This window comes from Anser brachyrhynchus, assembly GCF_964034855.1.
Source record: "Anser brachyrhynchus genome assembly, chromosome: 3".
NCBI lineage: Eukaryota > Metazoa > Chordata > Aves > Anseriformes > Anatidae > Anser > Anser brachyrhynchus.
The window spans coordinates 88,323,113-88,337,378 of NC_137696.1; the positions used below are offsets into that span (position 1 = coordinate 88,323,113).

The 14,266-nt window shown below is 48.0% G+C and overlaps 1 protein-coding gene across 2 annotated transcripts in view; it reads right to left on the reverse strand.

Annotated features, from left to right (window-relative positions):
• The window catches only part of LOC308193632 (uncharacterized protein), a 24,242-nt gene extending 9,993 nt beyond the window's left edge, over nt 1-14,249 (reverse strand). The window contains exons 1-3 of one of the 2 annotated variants that reach the window (XM_080588525.1): nt 13,431-14,249; nt 13,073-13,352; nt 1,023-1,136 (exon numbers count right to left, since the gene is read on the reverse strand). In XM_080588525.1, the coding sequence (XP_080444651.1) occupies nt 1,023-1,136; nt 13,073-13,262 (304 nt within the window). In that variant the 5' untranslated portion in view covers nt 13,263-13,352; nt 13,431-14,249. Of the gene's footprint in view, nt 1-1,022; nt 1,137-13,072 lie in introns of both variants that reach the window. The other variant, XR_013949825.1, reaches the window with a different exon arrangement.
• Between the last annotated feature and the right edge of the window lie 17 nt (nt 14,250-14,266).

A 14,266-nucleotide genomic window follows, 5' to 3' on the forward strand; every position in this document is an offset into this window, starting at 1 on the left:
CGTTCACAGTTTCTGGACTGGATTCTCTGTTAGTTTAGATTGGCAACTCTACATTGACTTCAGTGGAAGTCTGGTAATTTACACCAACTGCGAATTTGGATCTTTATTTCTTCTTCTCTTTTATTTCTGAGGACAGATTGGTTTATTTTAAAAAGCTGGCTGCTGACTAGAAATGTGTGAAATAACTTTTTTTTCCTGCATAAATATTTTTAAACAGTATTTTCAAGGATTTTGCAATGAATTACATGAAGCTGGCAAAGCTCTGGTACCCCCTTCATCTTGTGCAAACAGAATTATGTAAAGAACAGGTCTATGGGACATTAACATGTTCAAGCAAAAAGAACATTAAAAAGCAAATTTTTTTTTTGCCAGAGACCTTAACCTTTCCCCATCCTGGCCCCTGGACAGGTGACATTCTACCATCTAGAGATTTTACCTGATTTATCCTGACCACCCCCATTAGATTCTTTTTATATTCTGGATAGGACCAACTGGCCAGTTTACTGCTTGTGTTTGCCATCGTTGCAGTGAATAATTAGTCTCACGCTGTGAGTCTCTCAGTCTATAAAGCCTACTCCAAATTCAATTAAATTTCTAAGTGTAGGCACAAGGCCATCTTAAAGTTGTTTTTCCCTTGAATTTAATAGGTTTTGGCCTAGAAGGCTGGTCCTCTGCCCTAGTAGTTTCTCCCACACAACAGAGACTTTTTTCATTCTTCATTATTCAGAATTACCTTGAGATCTTCCTAGTAGTAAGCACTCGCTTAGCCATACACATCCCCAAAATGTTTTAATCTGATGAAGCCACCAAAACATTTCTAAACATAGACCACAAATATTCATGACCGTGCTGTAAATGGTTTCTGCATCCCTTTGAGCATTGTCTAAGGCCAAAAGTCATAGCCAAGGAATGGAGTTTAAAACTTTGACATGAAAAGCTTGGAGCATCTGGTCCTTGAAGGATGGCTGCAGCAGCAGCTAAGGCTGCAAGGATGTCTTTCCTTCTCCAGCATTTTTTCTCACCCGACTCTGTCCATGCTTTTGGTGTCCTCTCTCCCATCCAAGTATTTCTTTCCCTTTTCACCAGTGTTTTTTGGTAGCTGGTCTTCCTCCATGCAATTTCTAGTTTCTCTCCTGCTGGCAAGACAATTTGCACGCTGTTATCATCAAAGAAAAATATAATTATTTGGGCAAAAGTAAGACAGACACCACTAGACACATCCATGCATGAGGGATATCTTTGGCCCCTCCTTTGAGTTTTAACTACTTTCCCTTCCTCATCTCCAAAGGCTGTGGTGGACACAGTGGTGCAAGACCACATGTGGGTGAGGGAGACTTGCCAAGGCCCCGACACCTGGAAATGTTGTAGCTTTTTGGTCATTAGGGTGTTCACAGCTCCTCCTGACTTCCCCTTCATTTGAGGACCTGTGTGCCTCATGCCATGCACCCCTACCTACACATGCCAGCAGTTTATGCTGCCACCTGACCCTTCCCACCCACCCTGGTCCCTGCTGCCCTGCCTGGCTAAGTCCCAAGGGGCTGCTTCCCAGCTGCACACCAGTTCTTCACTCTTGTACTCCTATCACATATGCTAGCACACAAACCCAGCTCTCAGTTCCCCCCTTCCCAGCAGGGGCTGGCAGGGAAGAGGGGTGTGGAGAGCCTGAGGAGGCTCAGCCACCTGAGATGTTGCCTTCTCCTGGAGGTGGAGGGCAAGGCACAGGGGGCCAGGCGAAGAGGTTTTCCTCCTGATGGCAAGAGCTGAATTTTACAAGAGGGGTGGAGCTCTGCCTTCAGATCTTTCCTGGCTCTGCTCCCGAGGAAATCATGTCAGTGAGGAGAGCTGGCAGCACCACCGCCTCTCCCCGGCTCTTCAGCCTGGGAGGACTTGCTCAGCTCTCAGCCTGATAGCTTCTGAATGGCAGCGGAGCTGCACATGGGCCTGGCCATAGCTCTGAGCCTTTGCTCTGCCTCTCCATTTCATCTATGAATCACAGGTGTTGTGCATTTCTCTCAAAGGACTGAAAGGAGTTTTCAAGAGCTCCAAAATCACTCAAAGTTAATGGGAGCTGGGAGCCCAAAAGGCCCCTGAAGAGCCACACTGCCCCAGTGCTCTTCAAGCCCTGATGTTCACTGGAATTGGGATTCCTACGGCACAAGATGCTTTTAAATGCGTGTTTTGCTCTCTCACACAACTGGGAACCAAGAGCTCGCCAGCTCTGGTCTTGCTTCTGCAATTAAACTTTTCCAAGGCATTTAGGCAAGTCACAATCCTACTGAGCCTCTTTCACCATCTGTAAAATGGAGATAACAATATTTAACATCCTTCCAAAGTAAAAGTTAATAAGGCTTCGGCAGCTTATGAATGCATAGGGTCTTGAAGATACAAGGCACTGGGAGAGCATTATGTGTTGTTGTTACTAATTGTGAGTATCCTTAGCTTTAGTTTGTTGTCAATTATTATTAAAAGTGAGAATTTGTGATCCAATGTAATATTACTCTGAAAAGATTTAGTATCTTTCACAGCCTGTAAATAACTTCGTTGTATTTGTCTGATGCAGAGATGGTAATAGGAAACAGATTTGAAAAGTGGTGCAAAAAGGAATGTGTGGTTGTTCTGACAATATAGTTTTCTTAAATTTAAACCTGATAAATCAGCTTTGGGATCATATTTTCTCCGAGGAGAATATTTTTAAAGGAGGCAACATAAATGAATTCCTTAATTAGAACATAAACATTAGCACTATGTTTCTACACTTCTGTTCATACTGATGAATAAACAGATACATGTCAGGGCTTTAAATGACATTTGGCAAGGAGGTATAGGGAATTTTTTCACAATCTGCAGGAGGAATCTTAGGGAGGTCTTCCCACTACCAGCTTTTTGACCCTACCAAGTGAAAAGTGACCCATGGATCACAAGACTAGATACATCAGTACCACAGAGGGCATATCAGCTGCTTACCAAAAACATATGTCTCCACTACCATGAAGTACCAGTCTGAAGCCTTCTAAAATTTTGCAGATGAAAATTAATTGTACTGCAGTAAAGATGTTAGATGAACTGGCTCCTCATATGGGAAGTTACTCAGGCACAGGAAAGGTCTATGCTATTTCTTTCATCTTCTTCCATTCCCCACCCCCTCACCCCCTGCCTCAGGAACCACAGGACACTAGATATACCCACTGAGGAACCGCATGAATGTCTTTTTTCCTCCTCTCTTCTGTTCATTCCTATGAGTTTGCACCACCATGAGCTTCCCTTTAGTGAATGCTAGCCCTCAAAATTATTCAATGGGCTGAATAGCTCTTGACTGTTGTGCCATGAAGAAGTCAGTCTAAGAAACACATAAATTTTCTAAGGGATACGGGATTGCTCTTTTTTCTTTTCTTTTTCTTTTTTTTTCCTCTTAGAGATTTCCATCTGCAGTTGAGCAGGTCTCCATCCCCTAACACCAAAGGGTTCCTAGCCCTGGGTCATTGTGCACCAGGTGAAGGATGTTGATGCTGTTATTCTTCTTTTCATAGGCATGAGTAAGCATATGAGTGTGGGTAACTGACGTGAAGCAGACAATTTGTCTGCAGAAAATGAGGTCTGGACTCTTTCTTACATGGCTGAGGTTTCTTTTATGCTCTCAAACCTCATAAAGCCACTGTGTATCTCCGGGTACGTGTATATTTTTGTGTGCTTTTCAATGTAGCTTCTTAGATCCTTTAGATTAAAATCCATACTTTTTTTGTTTTGTTTCATTTTTTTTTTAATTGCAGTTTTGGAAGGGTCAGCTCTGATGATTTTATTATACTTGGTAGTGACTTTCAGAGTATCTGGTTCTTTAACAGAATCTCGACTTCTGTGGAGCTAAAGCAGATATGAACTTCTCAAAAGAACTGAAAGTAGTGAGAATGTTAGCCTTTTCCATATTTATAAGCAGCCAGTTATTTTTGAATCTATTGCAGATGTATCCCATTAACTGTCAAGTTACTTAGTAAACCCACCAAATTACTGCACACTCACTCAATAAAAGTGCTAGATATATAAAAGAGCAAGGAAGTTCTCAAGGTTTTTCTTAAACCTAACCAGGAAAAAGGAATTGTGTTTCTCTCTTTCTCTCTCTCTCTTTCTCCCCCACTCCCTCCCTCTCTTCCTCTCTCTCTTTCTTTCTCTCTTTCTCTCTTTCTTCTGCTTCTATCTTTCTTTTCTTTCTTTTTAAACAAGGAGCACAGCCAGGGAAAATGAATGTTAAAAACCAAGCAGAACAAAATGAGGGCTTACATTTGCAAACCTCGACATACCACATGTGCCTATAAAATACAGGAAATGGGTACAAATGTGAAGCTGCACACAGGATTAGAGGCACATGAACACATTTAAAGCAGGTGGAAATAATGTCAGCTGGAGATGTAATGTTAGGTTTGTACCAGTGCAAAGAGTAGATGGGGCTATACTGCCATTAGGGTATTCTCAGTACAATTTTCTGAAAATAAACCGTAAATACAAAGAATTTCTGGTGTCCTTAAACAAACGTACAGATGTTAGCTACATCTCTTCCCATTGCTTTTAAAACAGGAAAGCCTCCAGGCCTTCAGCTCAACTGCAAAGCTTTACAAATCCAGTAAGCTACTTTGTCAACAAAGGGAGCCTTGGGGAACATCACTGAAGTAACTTTTTTGTCAACTGGCATTACAATATCATGCAAGGCCAAAACACGACATCAAGCTATTGGGAAATCTGGCCTGGTGAGAAATTGTCCTTGAATAAGTGTGTCATGCATTAAAACAATGATGGGATGTACACAAAGCAAGTAATAAGATGGCCTGTACTGCCCCCACAGACTCATCCCTGCAAGATCAGCATGAGTGGGCGTAATCCTTCACAAAAATGTCACCATTTTCCCCTACAAATTCCCAAGTAGGATACTTTTTGGTACAGTACATCAGAAAGAGCCTGGCAGGATTGGCATAAGGTCTAGAGAGGAACAAACTTTTCATGTCTTTTCAAACAATCCTGCCAGTGGTGAGAGTAGAAGTAACTTGTCATTAGCTATGCCCAAGACTGTAATCTCCTCTCTGGAGGTCCTGGGGACAGCTGGAGCTGACAGAGCCAAGCAATCAGCAGGGAGAGGGGCCAGAGCTGGCATAGAGGCATAGAACAGGATGGTCCTTACCCTGTTTGCATCCTCTGGGATATGACTTGCTCTGTATGCACAGCTTACTGCATCCTGTATCTCTCCTGCCAAAATCTCATTCACAGTGAGGATCTAAATCAAAGGCTCTCCTGCCACTACAGCCCTGCCTCCTTGCAGCAGCTTAGATTACATATTTTCCATGAACTAGAAGAGCACCCATGTCCTACAACTTAAAAGCAAAATCTGAAGAATTGACTGGGCCCAAAGAAATTTGTGTTTCCAAAAAAGACAAAATATGAATGATTTCAGAGTCTGGAATCTGTTCAATCGGTGCCTTCCAAAAGAAACCCTAGCCTTGCATCCAAAACCTACTGAGAGAGAGAAAACAAGCAAACCTTTCCCACTTCTGAAGATATAGCATATTTGCTCCAGTGCCCATTAAACAAGATAGTAAGTTTTCCTCCTCTTTGCCAGGTTAAACTACAGATATTCCTTCCCATTCTCTTGCGCCGTCTTCCAGAGCACAAATAAAGCACCATCTGGGCCTTCATTAACTCTATTTGATTTCCTTTGATCTCATGTAAACGATGAGAAAAAGATCTAAGACTCCCTTCTCCTCTTTAGACATATGCATAACTCACTTCAGTGTCAATGGGAGTTAAACATCCCTATGGAGAGGAAGAAATAGAAACCACTGTGTATTTCACTGCAGCATCCACACATTTGCAAAATGGAAACAAAGTGGTCCAAAACCTAATTCCCAGATCAAATTCCTCCAAGTCTGAAAGTGGACCTTAGAGAGGATGTAGAAATACCAGGATACTCTGACAGGACACAATAGGGTAGTTGATGCTCTTATTCATAAAGCAAAACACCTCAGTTGTCATGAATTCAACTGGAAGCAGCTCAAAAAGGAAAATAATAAAATTTAAAATGCATTTTGAATTTATCTATAATTTACTTTATCTTCCTTTTATGTACAAGATAAAAATTGTTGCGAATTAAAGCCTGAGGTCACAGAGCCTTCCAAGATCCCTCTTCTGTTTCCTCCCCCCCAGACAACACCATCTTTCACCAGCAGAAGTTCGGTATTATCTTCCCTTATTGCTGGTAGTTTGTAAGAGTAAAAGATGTTGTCTTTATTTCAGGGCTGGCCAAAGAAGCAATGGATCCAGGGAGCTGGCAATTGCCTGCTAACACACCACACTTCCCAAGGCATGCGGGGAAGCTTGTGCCCATGTAATATCACTGACTGTGGTTGTGAAGGCTGGGAGGTTGAGCACCCCATGGAGACCCACAACCACCCAGGAAATTATGGTCAGGCAGGGAGGCAGGGATTCCCAACATCCTTTTAAATCCCCTAGTGTGAGGTGCTTAGGGCAGAGTCTGAACAAGGCCTTCACCCTATCCTGCTGCACACCCTGGCACTGACCTTCCTGCTTTGCCCTACTGCCAGGGGGGTTCTCAGCTCCTTTCCATCCCCAGTGCCCCTTTGGGGAGGCCTCCCACTGATCCAGTGGTGGATTTAGGGTTGATTGAGCATGGCGAGAACTGACAAGCGTACCCAAGAGCTCATCAGTCCAAACACATGGGCACACCTCAGCGCTCGCCCCCTCCACCCAGCTGAGGCCCTATATGCGTGCCTATGCCCGTATATATCCAAAATATCCCTTCACACACATACACACAAGCTCTGCTCTGGCAGCCCGTCCCCTCGGGGTGTCCCCAGCTCCAGCACTGCCCGCAGGTGCTGCTTTGCCGCTGGACGGGCACGAAAGCAAAGGATGGGAAAGGGTCCGGGGGGGCGAGATCCGCGGGTGCGCAGCGCCCTGCAGGACCCGCAGCGCCGTGCCGCGGGCAGCAGCCGGGCCCTGGTTTGTTTCCCCGGCGTTTAACGCGGGCTCTGATCTGGTGCAATAATCAATAACCATCCTTCAGGCTTTGAACACCAGGGGGCTGAGAGGACTTTTCAAGACAAATTCCTCGGGCGATGATGTATACTTCACACTTACTGTGCACTTTCCACTGAGGAAAAGGAGAGAAAGAGAAATAAGGAGGGAAAAAAAAAAATAAAGAGAAACAACAAAGGAAAAATATTGCATTTATCTACGGAAATCAACGGCTGAAAGAATCCCGACCACAAGGCATGCCTATATTTAATGGGGAAGACTTTAATCGATAAATATGCATGGGCGTGTGTGTATGTAAGTTTCCATATACACACATATATACATCTATACATAATATATGGATGTATATTCTCATGTATATGTGTATGCATATGCACACACGCACTGGTTTATTTTTAAAAAGGCGCCAAGGGGCTTTACACACGCAAACCTTAAAGGAGAGGGGCTTTCAAGCCCTGGTTTGCGACACGTAGCTGGAGCCTCCACAAGCGCCTCGCCCTCGCCCCGCTCCCCGGGTAATTACAAGCAGAATGCTCGCACAGTTTTTAATAACTGTCTCCCTTTCAGCACATCGAAAAAGCAATATATTTAAAAGATATATTATGTATGCAACACTTGATAGGGAGCTCCGGGGAAATGATCTCCTGGATGTTACTCTGGAAGTATTTGGGGCTGGCTGATTGCAGAGGAATGTAATTTCGGCGAGCCAAATCCCTTCTTTTCAGGTGACACGGGGGCTCCGACCGCGCTCACGGGCTCCGCCGGCATGGGACGACGCGGGGAGCCGCTGCGCAGCAGAGAAGGCTCTTTGGTAGCTCCTTGGAAGGGTGCTGCCCAGCTGGGGCTCGGCTTTCTCCTCCACCAACGGGTTTCCACCCGAGATCCTACCCGCTTGCCCCTTGCTCCGACGGCTCGCCCCAGTCGCCCTCGCCCGCCGCCGGGGTGGCCCCGGGAGGGCGTCGGGGCACGGTGGCCCCGTTCCCACGCCGGGTCCCCCCAAAACGGGGCAGACGGGGCCGAGGTAGAGCAGCTGCGGTTTCCCTTCGGCAGCCGCTGTGCGCCCATCTCCTCGGCCCGGGGCCGAGCTGCGGCTTCGGGGGGCCGCGGAGCCTGCCTGGGGAGCCCCCTCGCAGCACCCCGGGGCTCGCCTGGGCTTCGGGGATGCCTGCGGGAAAGACAGAAAGGCGAGCTGAGCAGGGCTGAGCCTCAAATCCGAGAGAGAGGCTCCGGGGAGAAGCCCTCGGGCTCCCAGCCCCGCTTCGGCTGCCGGGTTCAACGGCAGGCAGGGAAGGTGCGCTTCAGGCAGCGGGGCGTTTCAATTCCCCTCGCATATAAACACAGGAACGGCCTTTCAAGAAATTCAGACAACTTTGTAAAACACCATCGACTCACACGTTCACACCGAGAAGAGCAGTAAAAGGGTATGAGTGTAGGGTCTGGATTTTATGTTTTCCTGTCCTCTGGGGTCTGGTTTTAGACGGAGGGAACTCGGGGGGGGGTTATTTTAGGGATTTTTTTTTCTTTTCTGTGTGGGGAAAGATTAACCTTTCAAGCCGAGAAATACAGGTGCTCCCTGGAATTTCCCCCTCAACGCACATATCTAGACAAGAACCGCAGAGCCGCGTTCTGCGGGACAGCGAAAAGGGAGATTACGACGTTGAAAGCTAAAACAAAGGGCTCTCGTATTTCCCACTGAGCAGTACAGGGCTAGTTAAGGCAGGGGAAAAGCCAAGTCCTTCGCAAGTGAGAGAAGCAGGAAGAAAGCCAGTTCAAGACGGAGAGGCAGGGGCTTTCGTTCAGAAATTGATCTGCGCTTGGAGCAGGGGGGAAAAAAAAAAAAAAACTTTTCCCTTCGCATCTGTACGATTATTTCGGTTTATTTATAGCTGGTGTGGAAACATCGTCTTTTCCTCTCCTCCCTGGAAACGGGAAAAGCGCTGGTAGCTTTCTCCTGGAGGAGAAGCGTTCTCGCCGCTTGCAACAAGCGCACTTGGCGATGCCCCCCGGTCCCCGCTCCGCTCTCGCCGCTGTCATCCCGGCAGAGCCCGTCCTTCCCCCCGCGTTTCAGAGCACTGTTGGGAGCTCTTCGAGGCGGGGGACATGTACGAGGGAAAAGGAGGCCCGATTCTGCAGTGAGATTCGCGTACAGTTCAGAGGAATTCTCACTGAACGCGGAGCCTAAGGCCAGCTTCTAAAGCAGCCTACTGCGTAGTTTTGTGGCCATAAAGTCCTTAAGTAACCTTGCATTTTTTTAAAAAAATATAATAAAGGAAAAAAAAAAAAAGAAGAAAAAAGAAGAAAGAAAGGAAGCCTTCTTTGACATGGTTCAGTAATAAAACAATCGAAAACGCTAAACCTCTCCCATCCCAACGCTCCAAGAAGGGAGTTTGCAATTAGCTGCAAAAATCCCCCTGTGAGTTAATGACCTAATTTGTGAGGTATAAATTCACTAACTGTCTTTGCTTTCTTCTTCTTCTTTTTTTTTTTCCCTCTTTCTTGGTTCTTTTATTTTATTTTATTTTCCTGGACCTCCATGGAAATGTCTTTATTCATTTGTTTGTAATACACCAAAACTATGACTGTGACACTTTGCCGCACAGTATTCAAAGAATGGAAAATACTCGCTTGGGTACCCTTGGCTTTGTAAATAACTACTTTGCCAATAGATGGCATAGTGTCCTTTCCATTGTGCGGAAGCTCCGGTTCCCCGTTTATTTACCTTGCTTGTTTGTTTTGCTCGCAGCAATTTTTTTTACGCATAAACGTCTCTTTGCGTTTCCTTCCCTGGGGTACAGAAAACATAGGTATCTTTAAAAAGGTATATTGCAAAAATTAAAATTACAGATGTAATACATACTGTGAAACCTATAAAAATGCGTTTACAATGGTTACTTAAAAAAGAAATTTATAACTTTCATATGTACCTTACTCGTGCAATATGCAACTGCCATATGTTTCCTAGTTCCATAATTCAGTTTTTCCTGGACAGCTGGAGCAGGTAGTACTTCTTAAAGTACATTTCATGTAATATGAGAAGTGGTCCTGACTAAAGACCGAGGGTTACCATAAAAAGACACAAGCCTTGCTTAAAAAATGTTGTTTAACTACACATCATTTCTTACAATGGTATGATATAAATGTTCCCGTAGACTCAGGTTATGATAAAACGGGGATATACTGTATCTTTTTACTGCCGAAATCCCAGCCTACCAAACATAAATATTTCCAATTAGTGACTCTACTCTAAACTACGGTGATTTAAGGCTACCTAATTTAATTTAATTCCATACATGTTTTCATATTTTTTCCTGAGACAATAGTGAAAATATGAGTTAAATTTATAGGAAAGCAATAAAAAAGTAAAGCCAGAGGTTTCTTCAACCCTCATTTAGCGTTTGCAAACGTTTATTTTGTGACTGCAGTCATGAAAAGGCTATTTTTAAAAATCGTTTGTCTGAAACGAACAATAAATGTAAGTGGGAGCGTCATATTAAAGACTGGAGATTTCCTTAGAAATGATTCATACTCGTGGCTGCGTAATTCTGAATAACGGTAGTAATTTAAGCGCTATAAAGCGCAATCGCCAGAATATTTATAATTTTAACACGGGTGCCTTTAAACAGTGTTTTCAATTCTTTAATGCGATTCCTCACTGTTTTCACCCGTCTGGAAAGCCGACCGGTTGGCTGCGCGTTTATTTCCGTACGCTGATCTTATTTATGCTCAGCAGCAGCAGGGGAGCGAATATTTCTTTCCGCAGTTTTAAAACGAGACCTGAGGCTGCGGGGGCACCGGCCGGCAAAGACGGCCCGGACGAGGGGCTCGACGAAGAGGGCGGGAAAAGGCCGGCGGCCGCCGCGCGGGGGGCGACGCGAAGCTACCGCCGGGCCGGGCGCCCCGTCGGCGGGCACTCCGGGCCGGCTCCGACCCGTTCGTCCCCTCGGCTCGCTGCCGCCCCGGAGCAGCGCTCCGCAGTGGTGAAGCGGGGACAAAACGCGCTAACCGAGAGTACAAGCCCTCGTCTAACCCCACGCACGGCGCCTGTTTGAGGGCCGCTCCCGGCAGGTTGGGCTTGTCTTGGGGGCGACCGGCGACGCCCGCAGCCCGCGTTAAGCCGGGGTCCCAGCAGGCGACACCGGGAGCTGTGAGCGGTGAGGGCGGTGGGGTTCCTCTCGCCTCCCGGGCCCGGTCGCCAATTTTCGGCACCCAGGCTAGGAGCACCGAGCGGGATGCTGCTTGCACCCCTGTCCCGCAGGCTGGGGCCGGCTCGTTTTCTCCCTCCCGCTGCTATGAGAGCTCCCAGCTGGGGCCGAACCCGGGTGCTCTCAGGTGCAGGGGCTCCGCTCCCCCGTTCCCCGGCCTGGCTGCGGTCTCACGGTGCGGTGAAACCGAGCCAGGCCCCGGGACGAGGACCGGGGGCTCCGCCGGCCTGAGGCCGCCGCGGTGCGGGGTGAAGCCGGTGCGCGCCCGCGGAAGGCGACCCACGGGAGCAAGGAGCCGGGCCGCTCCCGTCGGCAAGCTGAGCGGGGCCCCGCCGCCGCTCCGGCCGGCTGCTCCTGCTGGCTCCCTCCTGGCCTCTCCTCCGCCGGGCTGAAGCCCTCCTGGAAGCCGAGGAGCAGCCTGGCCGGAGGGCCGGCTCCGGGGGAGAGCCCCCGGTAAGCTGTAATACCCCGCCGTGGCCAGGGGGGCTGCAGGGGCTTCCCTGCCTCTCTGAAATTCACGCCACGCTTAACCTTATCTCAAACTCGTTTTGACGGCGACCTGCATCTCTGGGAGAGCAGCTCCAGGTTTGCCGTGCGCCCCGTTAATGGCAAAAACGGAGGTGCTAATTCTCTCTCCAACCCACCCAGGCCTCCTGCTCATCCGCAAGTGCGGAGGGCAAGGGAGAGAAGCGGGGCGAAGGTGCTCTCTGGAAACAGGGTTTACGCACGAATTTCTCGCTGTCGTCTGTGTTTTCTCACTAGATGGTCTTGTTTGGCTGTCTAGCCCCCGTCAGCTACCTGCTGTCAGTGAAACGATTAGGCTCACTGGGGGAAAAAATGGATAATGATATAAATATGTTTTCCTTAGTGATCGCTCCTACGGTCCCCTGCTGGGAAGTTACAGCAAATCGTGATTTACAGAGAAGTGTACTCTGTGGATATTCCTTTCCTTTCTGATGGCACCCGGCTCTAATGCTTGAAAAGCTTTGCAGAAATCACGCTGCGATACGGCAATACGCGGCCGTAAGAATCTCCTAAATGTCATTCGACATTCTCGAAGAGAGAGCAGGGAAATATCCTTCTGGTGGAAAACAGTTTAGACATCTTTTTCGGAAAGTCTACGTACGCGATTCTCCTACTTCAAATAAGCAGCGCCTCACCCAAGTGCCTGCAAAGGCAGCCTGCATTTTAAAGTCCGGAAATAAAAGAAAACCCAGAAAGGTGTTTTGAATATATATATTATTCCATTAGCAGATCACTATATATAGAGATTCTTCTCTCTTTCATCATCCCATAAAAAAATTAATCGGACAGACATATGGATCACAGGTTGTTCGATAAATTTAAATCCATCTTTAAAAAAAAAAAAAGAAAGAAAGAAAAAAAGAAAAGAAATGAAAACAACATGCCACACGTAACCTACAGAAATCTGGCAAGAAAAAAAAATCCACAACAACAACAAGCGCCCACCCTCCCGGGAAAGAAAAAAAAAAAAAAAAGAAAGAAAAGAAAAAGGGGGGGGGGAGAGGGGGGGATTTGTCCCTTCCGCCGCAGCGCGGGCAGGATGCGGAGCGGGGCGGGGGTCGGGGTCTGCTCCGCGGGGCAGCGCGGTGGTCTGAGGCCGGGGGGGGTTGTCTCGAACCCCCCCGGGGCAGGACCGGCCATCCCGTGGCCGGAGCCCCCTGCGGCCCCCCCGGCCCCCCCGCGGCTCGGCTCGGCTCCGCTGCTGAGTTCGGCGGCTCCGCGCCCCGCGCCCCCGCGCCCGCCTCCCCCCGGCTTCCGCGCGGCTCCGCGCCCCCCCGGGCCCCCGGGCGGGCAGCGGCGGGGGTCGGTACCTGCTCCCGCCGGCCCCGCCGGGGCTGGGGCACCGGTGGCCGTGGCCGTGCCGCGGGTGGGCCGGGGAGGGCGGCGGGAGCGCGCCGCGGGGCCGCGGGAGGTGCCGTCGGTGCGGGGAGGCTGCCGGAGCGCCCTCGGACAGCTCGGCTCCGTTTCCTTCCTTCCTCGCCCTCCCGAGCTCATCCCCATCGCGACGGCGTTTAAACTCCGGCGAGCTCCTCTAGCTTAGCACGTTGCGACCACTCTCGCACATCTGATTTCCTTCAGATTCAGTCGCGGCTGGAATAGGCAGAGCAGACAGGCTTTAGACCACGGAACAGTTAATATGTCCCAGATTTAATGTAAAGATAAACTAACTCCGCAGCACTGTTCGTCGGTGACAGGCATCAGGCATTTTCTGCTATCCTATCGATTCCGAGCGACAGCAACTGCAGGGGAATTTTTTTTTTTTTTCGTAGTGTTGAATTTTTCTAAGACAAATTGCCATCTCTTCCAACGTGGAGATAGTTAGCGCTTCTGTGGTAACCTACGGATAACACTTCTGCGTCGGTTTCGTGGTGTGTGTTGTTGTTTTTTCTGCTTTAATCAATTATCTATCTGTCACATACCTATATTTTCACGTCTCGAAAGTGCTCCTACAATTTAAGTGCTGATAACCTCATTCGAGGGGATAATTTATCTCTGGGGTATATTTATTAGTCAGCCCTTCCTTGGCCTCTCTGACGAAGCAGCCCACTCACTATTGAAATTAGGGAGAAATTTGCATTTCGGGGATAGGTAAAATACTCGAGCGAAAGCGGTTACGTCTTCCATGTGGCAGCTATTTCCTTATCGGGCTACAATCAGAAATCTTCCAGTTCTCTCAGCAGAGCCACTCGAAGGTCCGGACAGGACCTCCGAGATGGTACCACAGGCGAGCAAAGCTAGGAATTCCTCTCTCTGCTGCCCGATGCAGGGAAGAGAAGCCCAGATCCCATCCCACGAAACCGTGAGATTTGCCCCGGGATTTTTTACACGAGGATTTCTGCTCCTTCACCGGAGCGTGCCACCCCATTCGGCCCTGCGCAAACAAACAAACAAACAAATAAAAGCCCCCAAAATGCAGATCTCCAGCAGAGAAACGAAAAATAATAATAATTAAAAAAAAAAAAAAAACCACCAAAAATCTCGATAGCTTTTTCCCTTCCCTGAGA